General features: G+C 56.0%; 2 protein-coding genes and 1 non-coding gene across 6 annotated transcripts in view; all 3 read left to right on the plus strand.

Annotated features, from left to right (window-relative positions):
• TOB2 (transducer of ERBB2, 2) overlaps nucleotides 1-26434 on the plus strand; it is a 160626-nt gene that overhangs the window by 97467 nt on the left and 36725 nt on the right. The window lies entirely within an intron of this gene.
• Nucleotides 3678-26416, plus strand: RANGAP1 (Ran GTPase activating protein 1). 4 transcript variants are annotated; one of them, XM_058673070.1, is made up of 16 exons: nucleotides 3678-4094; nucleotides 6311-6460; nucleotides 8057-8184; nucleotides 11104-11163; nucleotides 12935-13114; nucleotides 15628-15762; nucleotides 17067-17225; nucleotides 18065-18178; nucleotides 18616-18715; nucleotides 18798-18882; nucleotides 19738-19927; nucleotides 20693-20812; nucleotides 21994-22096; nucleotides 24322-24410; nucleotides 24574-24695; nucleotides 26095-26416. In XM_058673070.1, the coding sequence occupies exons 2-16, from the start codon at nucleotides 6349-6351 to the stop codon at nucleotides 26162-26164; spliced, it is 1767 nt and encodes a 588-aa protein (XP_058529053.1). In that variant the 5' UTR covers nucleotides 3678-4094; nucleotides 6311-6348; the 3' UTR covers nucleotides 26165-26416. The 4 variants fall into 4 exon arrangements, with proteins under 4 accessions (XP_058529053.1, XP_058529052.1, XP_058529051.1 ...); XM_058673069.1 differs by lacking the exon at nucleotides 3678-4094 and adding an exon at nucleotides 6087-6136; XM_058673068.1 differs by lacking the exon at nucleotides 3678-4094 and having other exon boundaries at nucleotides 6233-6460.
• On the plus strand, nucleotides 13787-13914 carry LOC118757625 (small nucleolar RNA SNORA30/SNORA37 family). Its single transcript, XR_004995295.1, has one exon. It is a non-coding gene; the product is annotated as a small nucleolar RNA SNORA30/SNORA37 family (small nucleolar RNA).

The raw sequence follows: 26434 nt of genomic DNA on the forward strand, positions 1-26434 counted from the left end.
CAGCACAGCTCCAGCCGTTACAGCCACTTGGGGAGTGACTCAACAGATGGAAAATCTTCCTCTTTGTCAAATATTCAAAAAAAAAAATTGCCTAGCATAGGCCTCAGGTCCTCCCATTCTGACGCAGCAGACACTCTGGGAGGCAGCAGGTGCTGGCTCCTGTACCTGAGTCCCTGCCCTCTGTTTGGGAGAGCCTGATGGAGTTCCTGGGTTCCAGCCGGGCTGGCCCAGCTGCACTGGTTGGGGGCATTCGTGAGCCGCTGGATGGACCATATCTGTCTGCCTTGCAAACACAATGGAGATAGGTAAGTGTGCCGCTGGGGCCTGGGAGCCGGACAGGTGCGTCAGCCATTCACTCCTTCCTCAGTGAGCACCTTCTCTGCCAGGCTTAAGGCAGCTTATCTCCTAAGAGGGCCTAAGCTGGCAACCTGAGCAGCCACCAGCTGCAGGGCTCATTTCCTCACTCTGCAAATGTCCCTAGTCAGGCCCTCCTGACAGCTTCAGCATAGCTCCAGGCCCTAACCCTTCAGCAAGGAATCTTTTTTGTTTTTAAAGATTTAATTATTCAAAAGACAGAGTGACAGAGATCTTCCATCTGCTGCTCACTCTCCAATGGTGCTAAGAGCCAGGCTGGGCCAAGCTGAAGCCGGCAGCGAGCAACGTCTTCTGGGTCTCTCATGTAGGCGGCCCGTGACCAGCTGTCTTCTGCTGCGTTCCCAGGCACCTAAGCAGGGAGCTGGATTAGAAGTGGGCCAGGGAGTGGTGTCGTGGCATTGTAAGTCAAGCCTCTGCCTGTAATGCTGGCATCTTGTACAGGCACCAATTGAAGTCTTAGATCCTCCACCCATCTACTTCAACCTTGCCAAACTATATATTATTAAAAAGAAATAGAGAAGATAATTTGTCCAAAGTTTTTGACACCAGGGAACCCTTCACAAAGTGCTGTAAGTTCCCCACAGGGATACTAGCCTCTCCTAGCTCACTGACCACTGGATTACAGGAACTACAGCCGTGCCTGCTGGAATACAGATGTCTGTTTTGTGGAGGGCATGGCTTGTTTTAACCATGAGTTTTTTGTTTGTTTGTTTGTTTTTTAAGATTTATTTTATTTTTATTGGAAAGTCAGATATACAGACAGGAAGAGAGACAGAGAGAAAGATCTTCTGTTCCTTCATTCATTCCCTAGAAGCCAGGAGTCTGGAGCCTCTTACGGGTCTCCCACATGGTTGCAGGGTCCCAAGGCTTTGGGCTGTCCTCAGCTGCTTTCCCAGGCCACAAGCAGGGGTGCTGGATGGGAAGTGGGGCCGCCAGGATTAGAACCAGTGCTCAAATGCGATCCTGGCGCTTGCAAGACAAAGACTTGAGCGCTTGCAAGAGGAAGATTTTAGCCGCTAAGCTACCGCGCTGGGCCCTATCCAAGATTATTTATTGAAGTTGAAAAAAAAATTAATGTATTGTGGTTGAGGAGCCTGGGCTTGAACCCAAGGGGAGTGTCCTTCAGACTGGGAATGCTGGCCACCTCCTCTGGCCCCGCCCACTTTGTCATGTGGGTGGGGGTGGCTGCTGGGCCTCCACCCTCTCCTCAGACTAGGGACTGTCTCTCCACATTCCTCGCATGTCAGGCATACTTGGGCCCTTTGTTTTCCATCCCACTCAAAGGCAAGTCTGCAGTCTGTTTTTTATTTTATTTTTTTAATAACCATAAATATTGTTACTTAATCCATTTATAATCAGTTAGTTTTGCTTTCAGACACCAGAATGGAATTTAAAACACTCAGGTGAACCAGAAAAATCTTTACCAGCCAGCCCCCAGGGACCTGGCTTATCTCTCTTGTCTGTGTAAAGTGGGTGGGTTATTGGATTCTCAGGGTCTCAGTTCTTGTTGAAATGAAGAAAGGAAAGATCTAAGGAACCCCCACCTGTTTGTCCTGGGAAGGCTGCTGAGAGGACTTCCTGGAGGTAGTGGAGCTCTGGGGTGTGGGGGACACTCAGGGAAGCCAGTAGGGGTCGGCTGAGGGGAATTCCAGGTCCAGGCTGGGAAATTGCACTCTCAGGCAGAAGGTGACCACCACTTAGATGTATCCACCGCGCCCCCCGCCCCCGACCATCCTAAATTGTCTAAAGTGCACAGCATCCCTGACCTATCCAAGTAAGGTCATGAGCAGTACAGGCCAAGCACTCTCAGCCCTAACTCCTAACCTTTGCCCTCCTCAGGAGGGCCTGGGGAATAAGCAATGTTCCCATCTTGTTGCTCTGCAGGGCTGCAATAAGTACTTCCTCAGGAATAAGTACTTATCAGAGGGAAGATCTTCCTTTCTTTCCTCCTCTCTGTATATCTGACTTTCCAATAAAAATAAATAAATCTTTCAAAAAACATATTTAGGGCCCGGCAGCGTGGCCTAGTGGCTAAAGTCCTCGCCTTGAACGCCCTGGAATCCCATATGGATGCCGGTTCTAATCCCGGCAGCTCCACTTCCCATCCAGCTCCCTGCTTGTGGCCTGGGAAAGCAGTGGAGGATGGCCCAATGCATTGGGACCCTGCACCCGCGTGAGAGACCTGGAAGAGGTTCCTGGTTCCTGGCTTCGGACTGGCATAGCACCGGCCATTGCGGCTTACTTGGGGAGTGAATCATCGGATGGAAGATCTTCCTCTCTGTCTCTCCTCCTCTCTGTATATCTGGCTTTCCAATAAAAATGAATAAATAAAAAAAATGTATTTATTGGGGCCCAGTGTGTGGCCTAGTGGCTAAAGTCCTCCCCTTGAATACGCCAGGATCCCATGTGGGCACGGTTCTAATCCCGGCAGCTCCACTTCCCATCCAGCTCCCTGCTTGTGGCCTGGGAAAGCAATGGAGGACAACCCAAAGCCTTGGGACCCTGCACCCATGTGGGAGACCCAGGAACACACTCTGGGCTTCAGATTGGCTTAGTTGTGCCAGCAGATGGGAGATCTTTTTCCGCTTTGTTTCTCCTTCTCTCCTCTGTAAATTTGCCTTCCCAATAAAATCTTTAAAAAAAGAAAAGCAACCAGAAGAGTAGAGATTTGGGAGATCTCCCATGTGCTGGTTCACTCCCCAGATGGCCCCAACAGCCAGCTAGGGCTTGGCTAGGCTGAAGCGGGGAGTCTCCCCGAGGATGGCTGGGTTGGAGGTGGCGCAGCAGGACTGTGTGTGCCAGTCTCAGGTGACTTCACGCGCTGTGCTGTATAACCTGGCTCCTTTATACAAACCCGGCCCAGGATCTGATACAGGGCCACAGGTTGCCTTAAGTTATCACGTCTTTCCAGTCTGCTTTGTTTATCAGCTACAAGTCACACATATTTTTGTTATTCTGGAGCTTGCCCTCAGCTTAGCTATCTGCCATTTCCTCCCGTGGAGAAGTCTTGACGGTACTGAAAAAACAAGAGGAAATGAACCCCCACTTCTTGCCGAAGAGACCCCGCAGCGACTGCGAATGCAGAACCACCCTTTGTCAATGAAGTTACTAGAACGTGAAAGGGGAGGAGTCGTTCGGCAAGAGCTGGGAGGCCGGCCCGCGTGGCATCATGGGAGCTGTAGTCACTCTGTCAGCCTCCCAAAGGATGGCCGCCCCGTAGTCTCTGCGAGAAAGAGCCAGAAAGCCGCGATGACGGGGGCAGCGAACCGGAAGAAGGCGCTGGCGCTTGGCACGCGTGGCCTTCTGGGACGGGTAGTCCGCGGCTCGCGCCCCGCCGCGTCCTCACGGGGGAACTGGACTTCCTTACCCAAGGAGCCGCGCGCGCGCGGGGCTAAGGGAAGCCGGTCTGGGCTGGAACAAATCAAATCGAAGGAAAGAAACTGCCGGCTTTCAAAATCCTCCTCCTCCGCCATCATCCGCCGCCGTGTGCAGAGCAGGTGGTGTGGGAGACGCGAGTGACGAGGATCCTCGGTGTCTCCCGGTCCCGCCTCCTCCCCGGAGAATAGACAGACGCGAGTGGCCTGGTCATCGTGGCCGCTGGATCTGAGGCGGCGACGCTCGGCTGACCCGGCCGGGCCCGGGAGTCCGTCTGTCAGTCTCCGCCCCAGCGGGCGGACTCCCCGCTCGCTCCCCGCACGCGGCGGCGCCGCCTGTTGACGGTACGGTCGGGCCCCTCGCCTCAGCTGACCGTGGTTCCGGGGGACGCGGACCCTCCCTGCGGCTTGGGGTTCCCTCGGGCTGCTGACGCGGGAGCGATGGATGCTTTGTGCACCTGCGGACCTGCCGGTGGCTGCCGCTGTCCCCCCCGGCCGACCTTGATCTTTTAGCGTGGATAGCGGGGAGGGGAGGTCGGCAGGTGCCTCTGTTTTTCCGTGATTTTTTCTGACCTCACAGGCCGTCAGGGCGAGGCGGGCTCAGGTGAATTCCCCGGGCATTTCGTAGGCACCTTGAAGAGCCCACGCCCGGAGCCGCGCGTGGGTGAGGGTGGGTGCGGACGCCGCGTTAGGCGGGAAGCCCTCTAGGGATGCTCCTGTCGGCTGCTCCCCTGGCTTGGTTCTCTGTCAGCTTGCAGCTGCCGCCTCCTTGGTGGCGCGGCTCACATCCAGGCCCTGAGTGCGCCTTTCCTCTCCTTCCCTACTCTGCCGCCACCTCAGATCCTCCCCGCCCAGCCTGTGTGTTTTGATCCCAGTCTGACATCCTGAGGATCCGGTGAAGAACACAGGCTTGAGAAGGCAGGAGTTTGTTTTCAGCTGTGCAGCCTTCCTGGTCCCTTCAGCAGTGTCCAGGATCGAGTGGTCCGAGCTGGGAGGTTTTGTTTTGTTTGCTGAGTCACTGACTGTCTTACCTAGAAGGGTAGTGCAGGCATACTGACAAAACACAGCTGTCCAGCATAGGGGGCTGGATGAGGAGAGGAGGTGGGAAGCTGGTTAGCTGGAAACAGAGCAAGCCTGGGATGGGGAGTGTGGCAGATCAGGCTCTGAGGACGGGAGAGGGGTAGAAGACTTCGTGGGTAGCACCCCTGCTTCTCCCATCTGTCACTGTCCCTCAGTCCCAAGGCACCTGCCTTTTCTCTGGGGAAGTGGAGTTCATCATTCTGCCCAACTGTAACGGTGTGAAATGTGACTTGGACCTTCAGCAGGCGTAGAGTTCCCAAAATCTTAAGTTGACAAGTGGTCATTTATTTTAGTAACAGAGAGAGAGCTTTTCCATTCATTGATTTATTCCCTGAATGCCTACAAGAGCCAGGACCCCAAGAACTTGGGCCATCACCTGCCACCTGCCCGGTGCACAGGGGCAGGTCGCTGACGGGAAGCCCGGGCAAGACTCGTTCCCAGCTACTGAAGTTTGAGAAGTGGGTTGTGCCATGATGCCTACCCTTCTGTAGGCTGAGGAGACTGCTGGCTGGCAGTTCCCGGGTAGCCTCTGGAGGGTGAGAGTCGTGAGAGAGACCCAGGCAGGCTTAGATGGTTGGGACCCAGAGCCCCTTTGCCAGCCCCTGGGGAAAGGATGGGAGCTGAAGGGTTAGCACACCACTGAGTTCATCTGCTGTGCCTGTGCGGTGGTGCCTCTGAGATCCCCAAGGACGGGTTCTGGAGAGCTGTGCGGTGGCTGCACAGCGACAGGCTGGTCCCTGGGGAAGGCACTCCCTGCTCTGCAACCAGTCTGTGTGCTGCCACCACATGTATCTTCTTCATCTGGTGGTTTGTATCAAACTAATCAACATAGTAAATGTATCCCCAAGTACTCAAGAGTGTCTGGTGGCTCCCAGGGCGGGGTTGTGGGAACTCCAGTTTAGAGCTGGCCAGGGGCTGGCATAAGCACCCTGCCCATCCCAGGAAGTGAAGCGATCTGTGGGTGTCTTTAGCCAGTGTTAGGACTGATGGGAGAAGTCCTGGTTGGCCTCCACCCTGGAATCTCATAGCTCACTGGTAGCGGGAATTCCGCACATCTGGGCTCTGGATGCTGTTATAGGAGAGACACCACAGCCAGCCCATTGTGATGATGGCTGTGGTGATGCGGAGCCCCCTTTGGTTACCTAGGGGCTAAGAGCAGAGGTGCAGAGGGCTGACCCCTGGGCCCCACCCAGAGTCATGCCAGTGGGTGGGGGTGCCGTTCTGTGGAGTGGGTGACCCGGATCCCATGGACATCTGCATCCAGGACTGGCACCCTGAAACGGAGAGCAGCCGAGATGATGAGGCGGGTGTGTGCTTGGCAGATACTGAGGACTTGGGGGACAGAATTGGCTGGGGAGGGGAAATAGGAGGAGGGCATTAGGTTCCAAAGGACTTAGGCCCGGAGGTGGCTGTCCCTTTCTAGCTGCCCTAACTAGTCCCCAGGAGAGGCCTGCTAATGAATGCAATCGTGGCCTTCTCAGCTTTCAGATCTCCAGGGGAGCCCACCATTGTGGCCGTCATGGCCTCTGAAGACATTGCCAAGCTAGCAGAGACCCTGGCCAAGACACAGGTGGCTGGAGGACAGCTGAGTTTCAAGGGCAAAAGTCTCAAACTCAACACTGCGGAAGATGGTAAGTTCCTGTGCCACCTGAGTGAGCAACCAGGACTTGAACCAGTGCCCACATGGGATGCGGGCAGAGGCTTAACTTGTTGTACCGCAATGCCAGTGCCCCAGACTTTTAAGAGAATGCTTGAGGCATCTTGGCCCAGATGAGATCTCCGGACGTTTGTTTGTTTGTTTGTTTGTTTTGGGAAGCCAGCAGCTCAGGCTGGGTCTCCCTATTCCTTGACCTACCACTTGTTGGATCCCAGTGTGTACACTGACAGAGAACTGAGTTGGGAGTGGAACAGGCTCTGAGCTGGGATACCGTGGCTATTAACTGGAATATATGAAAATGCCAATCACAGTGGCGTTAGTATTTGTGTAATGTATGTGAGTGAATTAGCCTATGTTTTTTTTTAAATTATTATTATTATTAATGGAAAATATTTCTTTGTTATCTGAGAGAGAGAGAGACCTTGCACCTGCCGATTTACTCCCGCAGTGCCAAAGCCAGGAGCCAGGAGCTCCTTCCTTGTCTCCTTATGGGATGTGAGTGTCATAAATGATGGCTTAAACAGCCCCAGACCTATCCTTTGTTATTTAAAAAAAAATAATTTATTGATTTTTTTTATTGGAAAGTCAGATATACAGAGAAGGGAAGACAGAGTAGTAGATCTTTCCGATGGTTTATTCCCAAGCGGCCACAACGGCTGGAGCTGAGCCGATCCAGAGCCAGGAGCCAGGAGCTTGTTCTTGGTCTCCCATGTGAGTACAGGGTCCCAAGGCTTTGGAGATCCATCCTCCACTGCTTTCCCAGGCCTCAAGCAGGGAGCTGGATGGGAAGTGGGGCTGCCGGGATTGGAACCAGTGCCCATGTGCGATCTTGGTGTGTTCAAGGCAAGGACTTTAGCCACTAGGCCACCACACTGGGCTCTAAATTTTTAAAGATCCAATTATTTATTTGAAAGAATGGGTTCACTCAGCAAATCACCACAACAACCAGGGGCACGCTACAGCCAGGTGCCGGGCTCTCCATCAGGATCTTCTTTTTTTTTTTTTTAAAGATTTACTTTATTTTTATTGGAAAGTCAGATATACAGAGAGGAGGAGAAATGGAGAAAGAAGGTCTTCCGTCCGATGATTCACTCCCCAAGTGAGCACAACGGCCGGTGCTGTGCCGATCCGAAGCCAGGAGCCTGGAGCCTCTTCTGGGTCTCCCACGTGGGTGCAGGGTCCCAAGGCTTTGGGCCGTCCTTGACTGCTTTCCCAGGTGACAGGCAGGAAGCTGGATGGGAAGTGGAGCAGTCGGGATTAGAACTGGCGCCCACATGGGATCCTGGCATGTTCAAGGCGAGAACTTTAACTGCTATGCTATTGTGCCGGGCCCAGGCCTGGCCTTTTTGTATGTGCCTGTTTTACATTCATTGCAGCAGAACCTTCTGCCTATCCATGCTCCCTGCCAGACTCTGGGCCTATCTGATTTTTGTCCGTAAGCCAGGCCAGCTCAGGATAGGGGGCTGGGAGTGTTGGAGTGTGTGAGTGACGTAGTAGCTGCTGAGCTTTCTGCCGCCTCAGCTCATCGTGACCCCCAAAGTCTAAACTTCTGTTCTCTGGTCTCCTGCAGCCAAAGATGTGATTAAAGAGATTGAAGACTTCGATGGGTTGGAGGCTCTGCGCCTGGAGGGTAACACGGTGGGTGTGGAGGCGGCAAGGGTCATCGCCAAGGCCCTGGAGAAGAAGTCAGAGTTGAAGGTGAGTTCTGCAGGGCCAGGAGGCCCAAGCCACTTGATGCCAAGCTTTTGAGAATGTCACCCTTCCTGTGTCCCTGCCCTGTTGATGGTCACCCAGACAGCTGCTCTTCTCTGGTTATCACAGCACTACTGAGCCCCTCTTGTCGTTGGGCAGTGAGCCAGCTCTAATGTGGTATTGGGGTACAGGTGGTTTGTGGGGCAAGCCTTAGCTTACAATGTAAGTCTGACACTGAGGCGGGAAGGACCCGAAATCAGCCAGCAGGTGCCTTTGAGAGGTATTGCTGACAAACCCTTGAGACTCACGGGTCCAGGATGTGGCCAAAGCTGCTGCTAGTGGAAGTGTCTAGACGTGTACAGCACAGCTTGTTAGCTGTCCTTGTTCCCTAGTATTGGTGCTGGTGTCACGTGATAGCAACAGAGTCCCAGCTGTTCCACTTTCAATCCAGCTCCCTGCAAATACACTTGGGAAAGCAATAGAAGATGGCCCAAATGCTTGGCCCCTTCCACCCACATGGAGACCCACTCTTTCCTTCCACATGGCTCAGCTCCAGCTGTTGTGGTCATCTGGGAAGTGAACCAGCACCTGGAAGATCTCTCTATCTCTCCCTCTCTCTGTAACTCTGCCTTTCAAGTAAATAAATACATATTTATTTAAAAAAATAAATATATATTTATTTTAAAAAAGGAAAAGAAGAAATAAAAGGCCTGGTGCATGTAGCCTAGTGGCTGAAGTCCTCGCCTTACATGTGCCAGGATCCCATATGGACACTGGTTTGTGTCCCAGATGCTCTACTTCCCATCCAGCTCCCTGCCAGTGGCCTGGGACAGCAGTGGAGGACGGCCCAAAGCCTTGGGACCCTGCACCTGCATGTGAGACCTGGATTAAGCTCCTGGCTCCCAATTTTGGATCAGCTCAGCTTTTGCTATTGACGGCTGCTTGGGGAGTGAACCAGTGGATGGAAGATCTTTCTCTCCGACTCTCCTGTATAATGCTTTTCCAATTAAAAAAAAATTTATTTATTTGAAACAGAATGACAAAGGGAGGGAGGGAGGGGGAAGAGAGAGAGAAAGCATCTCTGTCCACGTGGCTGCCGTGGCCCTCCCAGATTGAAGCCAGCTGCTTGGAGCTCCGTTGAGCTTCCTGTGTGAGTGCAGGGACCTACATTTGCTGTCTTTGCAGTTGCATTAGCACGGAGCTGGATCATAAGTGGATGAAGTGGGACTTGAACTGGCACTGAGCTAGTGATGGCCCTGCTTGCCATGCTGTAGCACTGTCCCAGCAAGTGCTTTCTCAGAGTTGAGCAGGTGCCCCTCCTTGACCAACCAGCAGGGCAGTTGAGGTCCTCCTGGTGTTCCCAAGATTGCATCCTGTAAACACCAGTCTTGTTTGGTTTTGCTTTGGGTTATTTATTTGAAAGGCAGATCACCGAGGAGAAACAAACATATCTTTTTTTTTAAAGATTTATTTATTTTATTACAGCCAGATATACACAGAGGAGGAGAGACAGAGAGGAAGAACTTCCGTCCGATGATTCACTCCCCAAGTGACCGCAATGGGCTGGTGCACGCCGATCTGAAGCCGGGAACCTGGAACCTCTTCCGGGTCTCCCATGTGGGTGCAGGGTCCCAATGTATTGGGCTGTCCTCGACTGCTTTCCCAGGCCACAAGCAGGGAGCTGGATGGGAAGTGGAGCTCTCGGGGCTTTCAAGGCGAGAACTTTAGCGGGCCCGAAACAAACATATCTTCCATCCGCTAGTTTATTCCCCAAATGGCTGCAAGAGCCAGGGCTGGACCAGGCCAAAGCCAGGAACCAGCTACACCATCCTGGGCATGCTCTTGAGTGGCAGGGCTGCAAGTCCTCAGGCCACTGTCCACTGCTTTCCTAAGTGCCTTCACAGGAAGCTGGCTGGGAAGCAAAGCAACTGGGTTTCAGACCAGGCATTCTGCCTGGGATGCCAGGATCACAAATGACAGCTTGACCCACTGTGCGCTGTGAGGAAACGGGGGTCTGCATTGGGAAAGCCCGTGGCAGAGAGGGTCATTGCTGGATGTTCCCAGTGTCTGATTAGCATATGACACTCTGAGAAGACACCAGGACAGGCCTGCACCTGGCCGCTTCCGGTCTCATTGCCTCTTCACAGCCCGGGAATGAGGCGAAACGAGGAATCTGAATAGTCAGGAACCTCGAAGTTCAGTGGGCTGCTGGAGTCGCTTCGGGTCACAGCGCTGATGTGTGGCAGGCCATGTGTTATTCACTCAAGTCTAGTGTTTCTTGCTTGGCATCATTGCCCTTCTGTGGGGAAGGAATACAGGGCTGGGGCCATGCAGAGATCCAAAGTGTGCTTGCGCAGAAGGGCTTGACAGTGAGTTCCATGTGGTCTGTCATGGTGCTGTCCTAAGAAAGATCACAGTTGGGTTAGCAACCAAAGTTTTTATTCCTTTGGCCACAGCCTGGGCAGAAGAACTTGTCTGAGAGGAGCAGGGATAAAGGTGCTGGCCCTACAGGAGCTGGAGTTGGGCTTCCAAGGGCCTGAGTGGTCTGTCATCTTGATTTCCCAGGCTATAAACAGAGTTGGATGGGAAGTAGAGCACTCAGGACACGAACCGGTGCCCACAAGGCATGCCTGTGCTTGTAGGTGGAGGATTAGTCTGTTGAGCCATCGTATTGGCCCCCAGACTGGGGACATTCGTGACAGTGCTGCTGAGCCTCCTGTCCTTGACTTGCAGACAGGTGCTTTGATCCAGCCAGTTAAATGGGTCCAGCTTTTCTCTTGACAAAGCGTGGAATGCGTGATCTGTTAGGCTCGGTTGGTCCAAGCTCAGCTGATGCCAGGCGAGGTAGTGCTTACTTGAGGGGCTTCCTCGTGGCAGGCCTGCTCTAAGGGTCTCCAGCTAATACCTCCCCCCATATCCCCACAGCGATGCCACTGGAGCGACATGTTCACAGGAAGGCTGAGGTCCGAGATCCCGCCAGCACTGGTGAGTGGATGCAGGGTGCCCTGGGCACTCCCTGTGACTTCTTCCTCCAGCAGGGTGTCTTCCAGAGCTGGGCCCACAGGATGACTTAGAGGGTGATGTGAAGTCATCTCCCCGTGTCCTGCCAGGAGGGCTGCTGAGAGCGCGGGGGTGATGGGAGCAGCAGGGCTGAGTCCAAGGGCTTCCTCCCAGAGGGCTGTGGGGTTGTTGCCTCACTCTGGATTCTCTGCCACACAATAGACATCTCCTGGCACCACCTCCCCTGCACCCTAAGGCCTGGGCCCTCACTGCCTCCGTCTGCGCACACCCCACAGGCTGTCCTTGCCTAAGGCCTTTCCCTTCCCTGCTTCCCTTGTTGGCTTTTGTTCTTTTTGTGGCTGGCTTCCCTCTGCTGCCGTCCTCCATTTCCCTGTTAAGGCGCTGGGTGCGGGTGGGGGCACCTCCGTGGGCCTTCCCTCTTCCAGCCTGCATGGACCTGCATTCACACACATGCTCCGAGCTCACTTCTGCAGGCACAGTGTGTCATGTACTGGGGCGTTGTCCCAGAGTGAGGCTCCTAGGTAGGATTTGAAGAGGCCTCAGAGTTGGTGGGATTAGGACCCGGCTGGAAGGATAAACAAGACCAGGTGAGATGAGGGGTTAGAATGCAGGTTGAATGAATCCACTTAGGTACTTGGTAGAAAAGAAGCTTAAAGGAATGCCTTGGGTCTGTGGCACAGTGGGATTCCCCTTGGCTGTGAAAGCTTTCCTGAACTTCAGCACTGAGTTTCCTCAGGCGTGGAGAAGCCTGTGTCTCCACACTCATGGCCCTGAGAGTGAGTCTGTGGAGAGGGGAGAAGAGAATTTGGGATCAGGGAGGACATGAAACCCAGGGGGTGAGGAGGTGTGGCTGTGAGAGGCTGGGCGTTGGTCGGGGCAAGGCCGTCAGGGATGGAGAGGATGGTAGGAATAGCACAGCTGGCACATCCATGGTCTGGCATGGACAAAAGGACCACTCGCTGGCTTTCCTGCCAGTCAGCCGCCTGGCCAGCCCACTTCTCTATTCTCCTGCAGCCTTCTCTCTGCGAACCAGCTCCCTTGGGGGATGCTGGTGTCCCCAAAGGGTCTCCAGCACAGCTCAGTGTCCTACCAAATCTGGCCCTGGCCTTGCCTTGTGGGTGACCTGCTACATCCCTGGAGGCCTCTTAGGGTCTGTTCCCTCCACATCCAGGTACCCCCAGGTTCGGCGGCCGGCCCACCTTGCACGAAGAGGCCCAGGTCGTCTCTACTTGCTGCCGTAGCACCCTGTTCCCCCTTGGGGCAGGTAGCCTCCAGTCTCCCTCTGTCCGATTGCCTGAAGGTCACTTCCTCTGTGACACTTGGGCACCACAGGGTCTCATGTTGTCAGGCACAGGGCCCCTAGTTCTGAGCTGGTATTGAAGGTTCTTGCTGGCTGTGACCCCCGTGGCGTCTCTCAAGTTCAACAGCTCCTGGCTGTGGCACTCGGCGTGCTGCTTCATGCTTGGTCTCTGCATGTCTCTACAGCAGCAGCAGTTGTAATCCTATCACATTGATCGGCTGGTACCACCTCCTGCAGGAAGTCCTCCCAGGCCCCCCAAACCCTAGTCCCAGGCTGTCAGAAGCTCTCTGCAGGGTTTCTAGTCTTAGGTATATGGCACTGGACTGGAATGGGCTATGTCTTCCCCCTGCCCACTCATTGGGTGTCCTTGAGGGTGGGCTGAGCCTGGTACAGGAGCAGCACCCTGAAAATGACCTGCGTTTTCTCTGTGCCCAGATCTCCCTAGGGGAGGGGCTCATCACAGCGGGAGCCCAGCTGGTGGAGCTGGACCTGAGTGACAACGCGTTCGGGCCTGATGGAGTGCGTGGCTTCGAGGCCCTGCTCAAGAGCCCCGCCTGCTTCACCCTGCGGGAGCTCAAACTCAACAACTGCGGCATGGGCATTGGTGGCGGCAAGGTGGGTGCCGGTTTGCAGCTGGAGAGCCGGCTCTTTGTGCTGGTCAGCAGCGTGCTTGTCTTCAAAGGAGAAAGGCCTCCAAGACGGCAGCTGAAGCCGAGAGAGAAGACAGGTGGGGTTGCCAGGCAACCATCCCAGTTTCCTGGATTGGCTTGGCAACATGGAAGCAAGGTGGCTGGGTACTTGCCCCAACCTGCTGGCTCTGCAGATGCAGGCCGTGGGCATCCCTGCCCTTGTTAGGCTGTCCGAGCAGCTGGACATGGAGAGCAGGTGCTGCCAGGCGCAGATGCTGGCCCTGTCTTGCCAGCAAGTCAGCCTGGTCGTTGCATGTAGTGATCTGTGCCCCCACCCAGCACAACGCACGCATATACACTGATCTGTGTCCCTGTGGCACACACATACTTGCACACCACATGTTCTCGTTTATGACCAAGGTGAGGAGAGTGCTGGGGGTGTGACCGAGACACATGATGTTGCTTCTCCACCTCCCCCATGAGCAGATGGGCTCAGAGAAGTGGGCCGAGCACATCATGTAGATGGTGTGGGATATGTGTAGGGCTTGAGCCCTCAGCCACAATGCTGCTTTCCAAGTGGGAAGAGTTTCAGAGGGTGTTTGCAGTACCCCAGGCAGAGAAGCCCGCCTGAACACTCCTGGGGGATGTGTTTGTCTGCTCAGCACTTTCACAGGTCCTCCCCGAGGCAGTGGGGCTAGGATTTGGTAGCTGGTGCTGAGAGAAAACCCTTGGTTGTATCTTTGCCCTGGACTGTAGCAGTGGCAGTTAACACCCAATGGTACAGAGACTGTTTTAGGCTGACCGAGGTTTGTTCTTTGTCCTGTTTTAGCCTGTGTGTGTGTGTGCATGCGTGCTTGTCTTCGCCCCCTAGGAAGGAGAATGTCTTCCCAGCCCGTGTTGGCAGTAAACTGTGTGCAGATGTCACATAACATTTACACAGAGAGCAGGTGCCCCTCACCCCGAGCTGCCAAGGTGTGCTGGGAGAGCAAGGACACTGTAGCATGTCCCACCTTTCTTGTGTCACATCCTGTCGTGTCATATTGCCAGTTGGCCAGTGGGCCTCCCCATCTGACCACACTCTGGGTGGTGGGCCTGTGTGCTGGGGCAGCAGAGAACTTTGGGGCCCAGTGCCAGGGCTGCCTCCATAGACCAGCTCTGTAACCTGCAAGTAACCCTGCTCAGCCGTGGGTTGTGGTGTTCCAAGGTCCTCAGTGGATGCTTGTAGCCACTGATGGAGATTAGGAAAAAACAAAAGAACACTTAGGGGCTGCTGCTCCCTGGAATGCCAGTGTCCCGTGTGGGCACTGGTTCGGGTTCCAGCTGTTGCACTTCTGATCCCAGCTCCCTACTAGTGACCTGGAAAAGGAAGTAGAAGATGATACAAGTGCCTGGGTGCCTGCACCATGTGACAGACCCAGATGAATCTCCTGGCCTCCGTCAGGGTCAGCTCTGGTTGTTGGGGCTCATTTGGGTAGTGAACCAGCAGATGGAAGATAGCTCTCTTACTCTGTCTCTCTCTCTCCCCTGTTCCCTTCTTCTCTCTGTAACTACACCTTTCAAATAAGTAAATCTTGTAAAAGAAAAATTAAAATATAAGAGCAGCCAGGATATGAACCAGCACCCATATGGGATCCTAGCACATGCAAGGCAAGGACTTTAGCCACTTGGCTATGATGTCGGGCCCCAATGATCTTATTTTTATTTGAAATGCAAAGTTACAGAGAGAAGGAGAGACAGAGATAGAGATCTTCCATCCACTGATTATTCTCCAAATGGCCACACAGCCAGAGCTTTAGCAGTGTGAAGCCAGGAGCCTGGAGCTTGTTTCGGTCTGCCTCATGGGTGCAGGGACCCAAGAACTTAAGCTCTCGTCTGCTGCTTCTATAGGCCATAAGCAGGGAGCTGGATGGGAAGTGGAGCTGCCGGGATTAGAACCGGCGCCCATATGGGATCCCGGGGCATTCAAGGCAAGGACTTTAGCCGCTAGGCCACGCTGTCGGGCCCATTTTTTTTTTTTTTTTAAAGATTTATTTTTTATTTTTTTTTATTACAAAGTCAGATATACTGAGAGGAGGAGAGAGAGAGAGGAAGTGGAGCTGCCGGGATGAGAACCAGCGGCCATATGGGATCAAGGCGAGGACCTTAGCCACTAGGCCACACTGCCGAGCCCCGGCAGGTGCTGCTCTGAGCCAGAGCCGGGCCTCCGTTGCTCTAGCTGGATGCTGGCGATGACAGTGGTCCCACCTGGCAGACTTGTGACCGTGCAGCGGGCTGCCAGGAGCCTCCTGCCCTGGACCTTAGGGTTGGTTGACTCCATTGGCCTGCTTTCCCTCAGAGGCCGTGGTCTCCCTGAGGCTGAACCCCACACGCCAGGCGACACAAGCTAAGAGGCAGATGGTGTGAACTGTGACATTTGGGATCCATGGGACACTCGCAGTGGCCGTTCCTCAGGGAGGAGAGCCCCTGCCCATGGCCTGTACCCCTTCCTTTTCCCCACAGATCCTGGCTGCAGCTCTGACAGAGTGTTACCGGAAGTCCAGTGGCCAAGGCAAGCCACTGGCCCTGAAGATCTTCGTGGCTGGCAGAAACCGTCTGGAGAACGATGGGGCCACTGCCTTGGCAGAAGCTTTCGGGGTATGTGGTCCCTGTCCATCTGCCCCAGGTGCCGGGCCAGGCTTGCGGACTGGCAGTGCTGGCTGCACATGCCCATGCCTGCACCTGGTTGAGCAAGCAACACTGAGAACCTTTTCCCTGTGCCTGGGCACTCATCCCCAAGTGGCCCCAAATTCCTTCGTGCTGTGTGGGGGCAGCACGCACCCCACTGGGCGAGTCGGGGGCAGCTTCCTGAAGGTCTGTGCAGTGGGCGGTGGAAGCTCATTATGGTGTAGGAGCTGACTAGCCTGACCTGAGCTCCCCACACAGGCCGCAGAGGTGGGTCCCATTACATTTGCCCTGAGACACAGAGCCCCATGGGAGCTCCTGAGGGGCCCAGTGGCAAAGGGAACACTTGGGGTAACTTTATCCCCTATCCTAAGCTTGGCCTGCTAGTGTTTGCCTGTGACCCAGCCCCCACTCCGTGCTGTTCAGAGGGACAGCCGTCTCAGAGACTGCCAGAAGTGTCCAGCCTGTTCCATCCTGTGGGGCAGTGGAGGCTGGGATGTGGGCCTCTCGTGGTGAACTCAGGGTCAGTGAGGTGCAGACAGGAATGTGGGCAGGTTGGGGACACCCTGAGAGAGGAGGACTCGCGGGAGGACTCATGTTTTGGAGACGCAGGGAAAAGGGTCCAACCTGAGAGGACCTAGGAGTCAGCCCGCGGGTTGGGAGGATACAGGGTCGGAAGCAGGGATGGGCTGTCAGGGGTCAGGATGACAGGGATGCCCAGGGAAGAGGCGTCATCCAGGGAAGCACCCTGACTGCCCACCTGAGCCCAGCGTCCTCCCCATGCAGAGGACCAGGCCGGGGGCACAGGTGCAGAGTGTATTTGCTGAGGTGCCTGCCTCCTGTGTTGGAACACCTTGGTTTAACTCCCAGCTTCCGCTCCTCCTGACATGGGCCCTGGGACACAGTGTCGGTGACTCAAGCAGTTGAATCTCAGCCTTCCACATGGGAGACTTGGATGGGGTTCCTGGCTGCTGGCTTCAACTATGTCCTAACCTTGGCTTTTGCAAGCATTTGGGGAGTGACGCAGCAGATGGGAGCTTGTTCTGTCTGTCACACACACATTCTAGTTCAGAGCTCTGGAACCTGGGACAAGTCACATAGCCTCTCTGATTTCGGCTCTGGTGGGGGTCCTGCTTCTGCCTTTCTGAGACCATGGAGAAGATCGCCCGAAAACCCTGCAGATACGCCCTCCCTGGGGCAGCAGCTCTGCGGCTGTTCTCCCACCCACTGGCTGTAACTGGCACCTGGGCCAATTTTTTTCTCCGTCACCTACACAGATCATCGGGACTCTGGAGGAGGTCCACATGCCGCAGAATGGAATCAACCACCCTGGCATCACAGCCCTCTCCCAGGCCTTCGCCATCAACCCCCTGCTGCGGGTCATCAACCTCAATGACAACACCTTCACCGAGAAAGGCGGGCTGGCCATGGCTGAGGTGAGGTGGGGGGTAGCAGGGCCCTCTTACTGCCCAGAGGGGCACGGCCTGGGTGCTGCCTGTGTTGTCTGCTCTGCCCACCTGCAGTGTCCTCCCAAGCGCCTAGGACACTTGAGAATGTCCTGAGCAGGGCCATGTGTCACATGGAAGCCCTGGCCTTCTGTGGGCAGCTCTGCGATGCTGTCTGTGTCCATACGGCACAGAGCAGGCTGCTCCTGTCTCGTGTCTTGCTCATTGTTTGTTCCATGAGAGGTTTCTGTTCAGTGCCCACACTGCAGTGTTTGGTGGGATCCTGGCTTCAAGGAGACCGGCTGCCTAAGGGGCAGGGCCTCGTTGGGGAGGGTGCACAGCCCAGCAGAGTTGCTGCTGTGACTGCTGGCAGAGGCAAGTGCAGGCATTACGGGGCATACAGGTGGGCAGACCGATTCAGGAGTGGGATGGGCTTCCTGGAAGAGGCTCCATTCTGGAGCAGGAAGAAGCTTGACAAGGCCAGGACCTGCACATGTCTCACAGATACAGAAGAGAGGCACGACTTTATAGCCTTGCTAACCTCGCAGATCTTTCCCCAATAAGTCAGAGGAAAGCGGGGACAGCAGGCAGTGTGCATGGGGTGGTATGGTCAGATCTGTGATCCAGGCACAGTCGTGGCTGTAACATGGGCAGTGGAGAGGGAGGGATTTAGCTAGGGCCCTGGAGGCCAGCAAGGAGGAGACAGAAGAGCTAATGAGGTGTGGAGGTAGCCAGTCCAGGATGCGGAGGAGGGCAGTGTGTGGTGACAGGGCATGGGACACTGGGCCCATGGCAGGCCTCTCCTCACCCTGGACCCTTTCTCCTTGCAGACACTCAAGACCTTACGACAGGTGGAGGTGATCAATTTTGGAGATTGCCTGGTACGCTCCAAGGGTGCCATTGCCATCGCCGAGGCTGTGCGCAGCGGTCTGCCCAAGCTCAAGGTACCAGCAGTGAAGCCGAGTGTCTTTTTTCCAGGTCACCCCCTTGCACTATGAGGGGGTGTCCAGGGGACCTGGTGGGAGTACAGAGGTGGTCCTGGGTCTGTATGCCTTCTGCTTCCTGCCCCTGTGGTTTAATGTCTTTCCTCTCTGCACCGTGTCTCCTTCACTTGTCAAAGCAGAGAGGGTGTGGCATGGGTGGTGCCCGTGACACCACAGCTGAGCCGTTAAAACACAGGCACCCCAAGTTACTGTAGAAAATCACCTTCAGGTGATGCAGGAAACAGATGCACTCCCTGTTGTTGGTGTTACTATTCTCGCCTCCTTTCTCGCTCTGGAGGATGAGCCTGCTTTACTTTCTTTGGGGAGGTGGGAGTCTGAGTGGGACCTGTCTTTGGCCCAGATTCCTGTGTGCTTCCACCACGTCCTCTGGTTTTTAGGAGCTGAACTTGTCATTCTGTGAAATCAAGAGAGATGCTGCCATAGCAGTGGCCGAGGCCGTGGCGGACAAGACGGAGCTGGAGAAACTGGATCTCAATGGTAGTCAGGGCGGGCGGCCAGGGCCCCGACCTGCCCGCCTGGTGCAGGCGCTGTCCTGACCAGCCCGCTTCCCCACGCACAGGCAACACCCTGGGAGAAGAAGGCTGTGAGCAGCTGCAGGAGGTGCTCGACAGCTTCAACATGGCCAAGGTGCTGGCGTCCCTCAGGTAGGAGATCCAAAAGACCATCCCTTTTCCATGTTGCCACGTTAGCCTTCATGCAGCTCCTGGGACGCGTCGGGCTCTCTGCTTAGGCTTCCAGGTCCAGGGGTTAGGACAGGACCTCAGGGTTTCTGGGAGTGATTGTGTCACCAGCAAAGTAGCCCGGGGTCGTAGCACGGCCACCCTTTGCAGGGGCTGGGCGACTCTGAAGGTGAGGTCAGATCCGATCCTGACCCAGCGATGCCAGCAGGCACAGCGGGCAGTGAGGGGCTGCAGGTGGGCACAGCTGGAGAGGCCTGGGGTGTGAGCGAGCAGCGTTGTAGTTTGCAGCGTCCATGGGGTGGCGGGAGCACTGACTCCTGTGGAATTGAGGGTTTTTTGCTGGCAGTACCCTGGTGAACTCTAGGTTCTCTTCACTACAGGACGTTCAGTTACACGTCCACAGTGCCAGGCTTGTGCTGCTGCCAGGAACTGGGGTGGTGCTGTAGGAGGCTGTGCTCCAGGGCAGGTGGGACAGTTGTCCTCAGGCAGCACTGCTGACCTCTGCCTCCCCGCTGCATGACCAGCCTGCGGTCATGAGATTAGGGTGGGCCTGCCTTGGCATCTCGGCCTCGACCCACTGCCATAGTTTCTTCCTGTGCCCTGTCTCATGGGATACTGAGGGCCTCTTTGGGGCAAGGACAAGATCTGGTTATTCTGTGACTGCCGAAAGGGCTGTGTGCTTGTTCGTTGTCACGGAGAGTGAGCCGTGTGCCAGCCCCAGGGGCAGATGCCCCCATCCCGCCCAGACGCCCTCATGTCCAGCTGGAGCCTTAGGGTCACCGGGTAGAGGGGTTTACCTTAGCTAGCTGCTTTCTGCAGTGATGATGAAGGTGATGATGACGAAGATGAGGAAGAAGAAGATGGGGAAGAGGAAGAGGAGGAGGAAGAGGAAGAGGAGGAGGAGGAAGAGGAGGAAGAGGAAGAGGAGGAAGAAGAGTCTCAGCAGCAGCCAGGCAAGGGAGAAGAGTCGGCCACGCCCCCCAGGAAGATCCTGGACCCCAACAGCGGGGTACGCTCCTTGTCTTTTGCCATGATCTGAGCCTTGGGGTCCCCTGAGCACGTGGTCCGACGGTACCTTCCTGCGGGCGGGGCCAGGACTGCTGCTGCTGGCCTGGAGGAGGTCAGCCCAGGGTGGCCGTCGTGGCTGTGTTCTGCTTATCCCAGTGCTCCTTCACTCATTTCTCAGCCCCACCAGTTATCTTGGTGACCCTTAGGGACAGGCCCCATTCTGGAAACCAACCAGAACTAATTCACACAGATGGTGTCCCTTGCCTGGCTCTAGTGCTATCAGGGTGGCGTCCCCTGCAGTTCATTTATCCATGACCTTTTGTAAATTCCCACATAAAGCATCTCTGGGTTGGACCAGGACTCTGCCCAGCTGAGTTGGGGTCCTCCCCGGGTTCTGGGCATAGCTAGGTGGCAAGTCATGGCTCAGTACCTCTAACAGGTACCCAGCCAGCAGACTGGGTCTGGGGGCTCTGCCTGAGCTCTCACATGCCTCTGTCATGGCTCACTCCTCTATTGCATCTCATGGTGTACACCCACTTGGCCACACCAACTTTTTGAGTTCTTGGGGGTGGTGGCTTCTGCTGCTCCCACATAGCAGGAACCTTCTGGGATGAGCGTTTGTGGCATCTGTATCCTTTGGAGAACTGGGTGGCCAGAGGTCTAGGCCTGCAGCTTTGAATGAGTGGAGTGAGGGGTGGGAGCAGGCACAGCTGGCTCTAGGATTCGGGTCAGACCCCAGCAGAACTCCCCATGCCACCCCTCTCAGGAACCAGTGCCCGTGCTGTCCTCCCCACCCCCTGCAGACGTCTCCACCTTCCTGGCATTCCCCTCCCCCGAGAAGCTGCTGCGCCTGGGACCCAAAAGCTCCTCACTGATTGCCCAGCAGGTAATGACCCCAGCCTGACCTTGCCTGAAGGTGCCAGAGAAGAGGCGAGGGAGAGCACAGGGCTGACGCGCCTGTTGTCATGCACGTGTGCTCAAGCACGGGCAGCACATCTGGGCCGCCAGCAGAGGTCTGTGCCACGGGGGGTGTGCTCGCTGCAGGGAGGGCCAGCTGCCGTGTCCGGTGGTGATGGGGTCTGTGCCACGAGGGTGTGCTCACTGCAGGGAGGGCCAGCTGCCGTGTCCGGTGGTGATGGGGTCTGTGCCACGGGGGGTGTGCTCGCTGCAGGGAGGGCCAGCTGCCGCGTCCGGTGGTGATGGGGTCTGTGCCACGAGGGTGTGCTCACTGCAGGGAGGGCCAGCTGCCGTGTCCGGTGGTGATGGGGTCTGTGCCACGGGGGGTGTGCTCGCTGCAGGGAGGGCCAGCTGCCGCGTCCGGTGGTGATAGGTGTGGAATGTTCCCAGTACTGCCGCATGTGCATGCCTGTGCCTCGGTTCCTCTGGAGGTTTTACAGGCCCAGATCTAGAAAACTCTTCCAGCCAGGACCTCCTGAGGCTCCAGGCTTCGTGCAAGGAGGCCGCCCGTGGCTGGTGCTGAAGCTCTGTTCTCTCCTGGGCTCTCTGTCTGCCCATGATTTTATTTAGTCCTCTTAGCAACTGGAAATGTAACTGCTGTTACTTCTTCTGTAGATAATGGAGGCTTGGGGAGCTCATGTTTTCAGTGGATACTTGTAACATGGTAGAGTGGAAGCCCTCATGTTCAATTTTCTCTTAGCCCTGTTCATTCTTTTCCTGGTGAGGAAACTCAGGGTACACTTGGTTCAGATGAGTGGATGGGACACTTGAGGGCAGGCCAGTGTGTCTGCGCAGGCGCATCCTTTCCATTGCCTGTGGTCAGTGATGTGAGGGCACATGGCTGTGTGTGAGCACTGTCCATGCTCTGTGACTTCTGGAGTTGAGAGTACAAGAAAGGGACAAGGAGGGTCCCAGGGCTTCTGTACCTTCTGTACCTGCTATTGGCCAGGATCAGGCTGGATTCCAGAGGATGGCCAGGGCAGGATAGAGACTCCTGGGGCCACAGGTTGCCAAGGCCTCTTGTCATTGCCCAAAACCATGCAGGTCACTGTGTGCCAAGGCCCTGCATCTCAGACCTCTCTGACCAGCCCGTGTCTCTGGCTTCCTCAGACGGACATATCCGACCCCGAGAAGGTGGTGACCGCCTTCCTGAAGGTGTCATCTGTGTTTAAGGAAGAAGCTGCAGTGAGGACGGCAGTGCAGGATGCAGTAGGTAACGTGCACAGGCGTCAAGGGGCTCAGCTCCAGCACGGCGCAACGCGTGCCTCACCACCCGTGGCCTGGACTGCCAGCTTCTGCCGTGGAGCACGCTGGGTGCCTTCCTGGGTTTGGTAGCTGAGTTGGGTGCACTGAGGCCTTTGCCGTGTTCACAAGGGAGCACTGGGGTCCAGTTCAGGGCCAGGGAGGCGGACAGTAGAAGTGAGCCTCTGTCTCCCACACCTGGGGCCCGGAGTGCCTGGACTCCCTACTCTCCCAGGCCGTTTTATCTTAAAGCATTTACTTAAGGGCCTTGCACATTGACTCAGTTGGCTAATCCTCCCCTTGCAAGAACTGGCATCCTGGCTGCTCCACTTCTCATGCAGCTCCCTGCTGTGGTCTGGGAAAGTGGCATAGGACAGCCCAAAGCCTTGGGACCCTGCACCAGTGAGGGAGACCCAGAGGAGGCTCTTGAAAGTTTTTAAAGATTTATTTTATTTTTATTACAAAATCAGATATACAGAGAGGAGGAGAGACAAACAGGAAGATATTCCATCTGATGATTCACTTCCCAAGTGACCGCAACACCTAGTACTGCGCCAATCCGAAGCCAGGAGCCAAGTCTCTCACACGGGTGCAGGGTCCCAAAGCTTTGGGCCATCCTCGCCTGCATTCCTAGGCCACTAGCAGTTAGCTGGATGGGAAGCGGAGCTGCCAGGGTTAGAACCAGTGCCCATATGGGATCCTGGTGTGTTCAAGGCGAGGACTTTAGCCACTAGGGCACTGCGCTGGGCCCATAGTATTTTTTAAAAAATCACTTGCTTGCAAGACAAGGAGATACGAAGTGTAATCTTGTGTCTGCTTGTTCACTCCCCAAATACCTGCAAGCTCTGAGGCTGCACCATACTGGGCCATACTGCTGCGACCTAGCGTGACATCAGCAGGAAGCTGGACCTGGGGCAGATCCAGGAGTCCCCAGTACTGTGACAGGGAGGCAGCCAGCTAAGGGCTTGTAAGCCCCATGCCAAAGGCCCGCCTTTTCCTGGGTTGTTCTTGAAGCTTCCTGGGAGTCACAGCCCCATGACCACTTTCTCTCTCTTCTGCATTTCCTTCAACCAGCACCTGTTACCTTCCTTCTTAGTATGCCGTCTGCTCAGCTGAGCTGCGGTGGCCCAGAGGTGGGTGGGCAGAGTGGAGATGACAGGGCCTGTTGTGAGAAGGACTTATACAGGGCAAAGAAGGGAGTAGGACCACGCTGTTTCACCGGGTCAGTGATGGGCCATGGCCTTGGAGAACAAGAGGCTCAAACTCGGTTTCTCAGAGTGACCCAGCACTGTCCCCACAAGGCCCTCCCCCTGTCACCACCCCCAGCCCTCAAGCAAACCAACTGGTATGGCAGTCCCACAGGGGTGAGCCCGTGTTCCCCCAGAGAGTCTGTTCCCAGGCCCAGTTCTCCTGTGAGCTGGTTAGTGTCATGGCCAAGCCTGACATGGTCCACACCATGCCCCAACACTCACTGCCAGGTTCTGTGGTTGAGCCCTGCCAGGTAGCATCCCTCCCCCCATCTGTGGTTTTTGTGTGTGCTGGTAGGCTGTGGTCGATACCAGCCAGCCTAACTTGGGTCTCCCATGTGTTGGGTGTATTGGTTTGGCTCCCAAAGGTCCTCTGGTTTCCCCTCTCTAACCACCTGGTCCTGGCCCTCTGGTTTGCTTGCAAGTGCAGTAGCTAGGTTGGTGGAAGTTCCCCAGAAGTCACACCTCACATTCTCCCTCAGCAGCTCCCTCCCACACATCTCCAGACCCACTTCCCTGAGCATGCACAGCCCCCCACACCCGCGAGAGCACGGATCCCCAATCCCGATCCTCCAGCAGTGTGCTGTGTCCACCTGGGGCTCTGTTGCTTATCCAAGGTTCACGCATACTAGTGCACGGGTCCCACCAGACCCTGTCTGCTGGTTTGTTGGTCTATGCCCCCTACATATCTTTTAAAAAAGAAAATAGGTAATTATACTGGCACACTGGTATAGTTAACACAGGATTCCTGCCAGCTATTAGCAGTGTTAATACTTTCCTAGAAGGCCAGGAGGGGACAGAGCCAAGGTGTTCCAGCTGCCCCCTCAGTCAGTCTGGTCCCTGTATCCCTTCATGCCTCCCCATGTCCACCTCTTGATGGGACGGGGCACGTCTGAGCCTGGGGATGCCCTTGTGCCCATGCCTAGCACCCTGCTCCCTCTGCCTGCAGATGCCCTCATGAAGAAGGCCTTCAGCTCCTCCTCCTTCAACCCCAACGCCTTTCTCACCAGGCTGCTCATCCACATGGGCCTGCTGAAGGTGAGCCCTGGAGAAGCGGCAGGTCCTGCAGGTACCCCAGGCCGCTCCTGCATCTCCACGCCGTGATAGGGTTTCTGGGATGTGGGTGGGTCACCACCAGCAGAGCTCGGGACCTTTCGGATGACTTCTGAGGTCACCTGTCTTTGGCTGTGTTCCGTTGCAGAGTGAAGACAAAATCAAGGCCATTGCCAACCTGTACGGCCCCCTCATGGCCCTCAACCACATGGTACAGCAGGACTATTTCCCCAAGACTCTGGCCCCCCTGTTGCTGGCGTTCGTGACTAAGTGAGTGTGACCCTGTCGGCAGTTATCCATCCTGCCCAGCTGACCTGGTGCCCCACTTGAGCTCATGGAGACCCTCATACCCCTAGGTGCTGGGGATTGGCATTCCCATGCCATGGCTCTCGCCTACTCTGAGATAGGGAAATTGATCCCACTGCAGCATGGGACCAGGCCAGTGTCTTAGCCCAGATCTCCTGAGGGTCCCATATTTGTCAGGATCTCTGGGACTAGTTCTGTCCATTTCCTCTGTGGCCAAGGCTTTAAGGGCTTCTCATCATGGACTCTGCGGCCCCAGGCCCTCCCTGGAGCCACACCTTCCCATGGGATCCACCAGGCTCCTGGAGACTTGAGCTTTGGCCTGGTCCAGGACACCAGTTATAGGTAGCAAGAGATCACAGGTAGGAAGGAGTCAGGCCCCTGGTTAAGAGTCTCGTCCCCTGCCCCCTCTCTGAGGCCCTCCCCATTGGGTCGGCGGAGAGCTCTGAGTGGTCACATGTTCGTGAGCCCGGCACCATGCAGGCATGTGGGTGTTGCCATGAAACCATGTGGCACAGGTGAGGTCCAGGCCACGGACTCGGCACCCGTTGGCTGCACAGGACATGTGGAGCCTTAGGGAGGCCATGTTGTAGCAATAGGAGGACTTGCGCTGACTCCCTTGTGGCCTCCTTAGGCCCCTCTGCCGCTGTCCACGGTGCGATGGGTGTCTTGCCCCCATCCTGCCCCCAGCATGCGTGCTCCTCCTGGTCTGTCCCTTCCCACAGCAGCTGGCACTGCTGTCAGTAGCACCAGATGGGCAGACAGGGTGGAATCCCTCCCATGAGCGATCTTGGGCCTGTCTCCTTCCCCACCCCGACTGAGCTGTGCCCTCTGTCCCTATTCTGTCTGTTGCCCTTGGCCTTGACTCCAGGAAGGAATCCCTGCCCTGGTGTTCGGCATAGGCTGCCTTCACTGGGCTGTGTGCTCGGTCCTCGTGCAGGCCTCCATCTGCCCATGGTGACTACCCACAGCTCAGCCGCATGGGCTGCATCCTGAACCTGCCTGTGTGGGGCTGCGGGTCGGGGGCCTTGGGCTACTCCTGGGCTGCCCCCCAAACTTGCCCAGCCCTGGCAGCCCCGTTTCTTCCACTGCAGTGAGACTGCTAGTGCTGCTGGTGGCAGACCCGGCTGGGACTCAGTCCACAGCAGAAGTAGAAACCATCCTGCCTGGCGTCTGAGCTGGGTGGCCTTGCTGCATTGATGTCCTCTCTCAGCCTCACGTCTAATCCAGGAGAGACTGAATCGTGGGAATTAGCAGACACGTCTGGCACGATCATGGCTGCCCCTGTCGGGAAGTGGGCCAGGTTGGAGCCTGAGCTCCTGGGCCCCGGGGTGCCCACCCACTCACCTGCTGTTCTCTCGCACAGGCCCAACGGCGCCCTGGAGTCCTGCTCATTTGCCCGCCACAGTCTGCTGCAGACGCTGTACAAGGTCTAGATTGGAGAACCTCTCCCAGTCCGTGGCCTGGATTGGCACAAACGGCTGCAGCATGCCCTCCGCTCAGGCAGGACTCTGGCAGGGCGGGTCCCTGGGTACATGTGTCTGTGTGCTGTGTGTACAGGTGTGTGCTTCCTGTTGGGATCTGGGTCCTTGTGTCTCCCTGTTGGACGGGCCCTACCATGCTTGGGGCGCCCAACCCTGGGGAAGGGGCTTGAAGGCTGCTTTGCCATTAAACTCCCTGCCATCTGAGGGCGCTCTGCTGGTCTG

The sequence above is a fragment of the Ochotona princeps genome, chromosome 15 (genome assembly GCF_030435755.1).
Source record: "Ochotona princeps isolate mOchPri1 chromosome 15, mOchPri1.hap1, whole genome shotgun sequence".
In the NCBI taxonomy this organism is placed as follows: Eukaryota; Metazoa; Chordata; class Mammalia; order Lagomorpha; family Ochotonidae; genus Ochotona; species Ochotona princeps.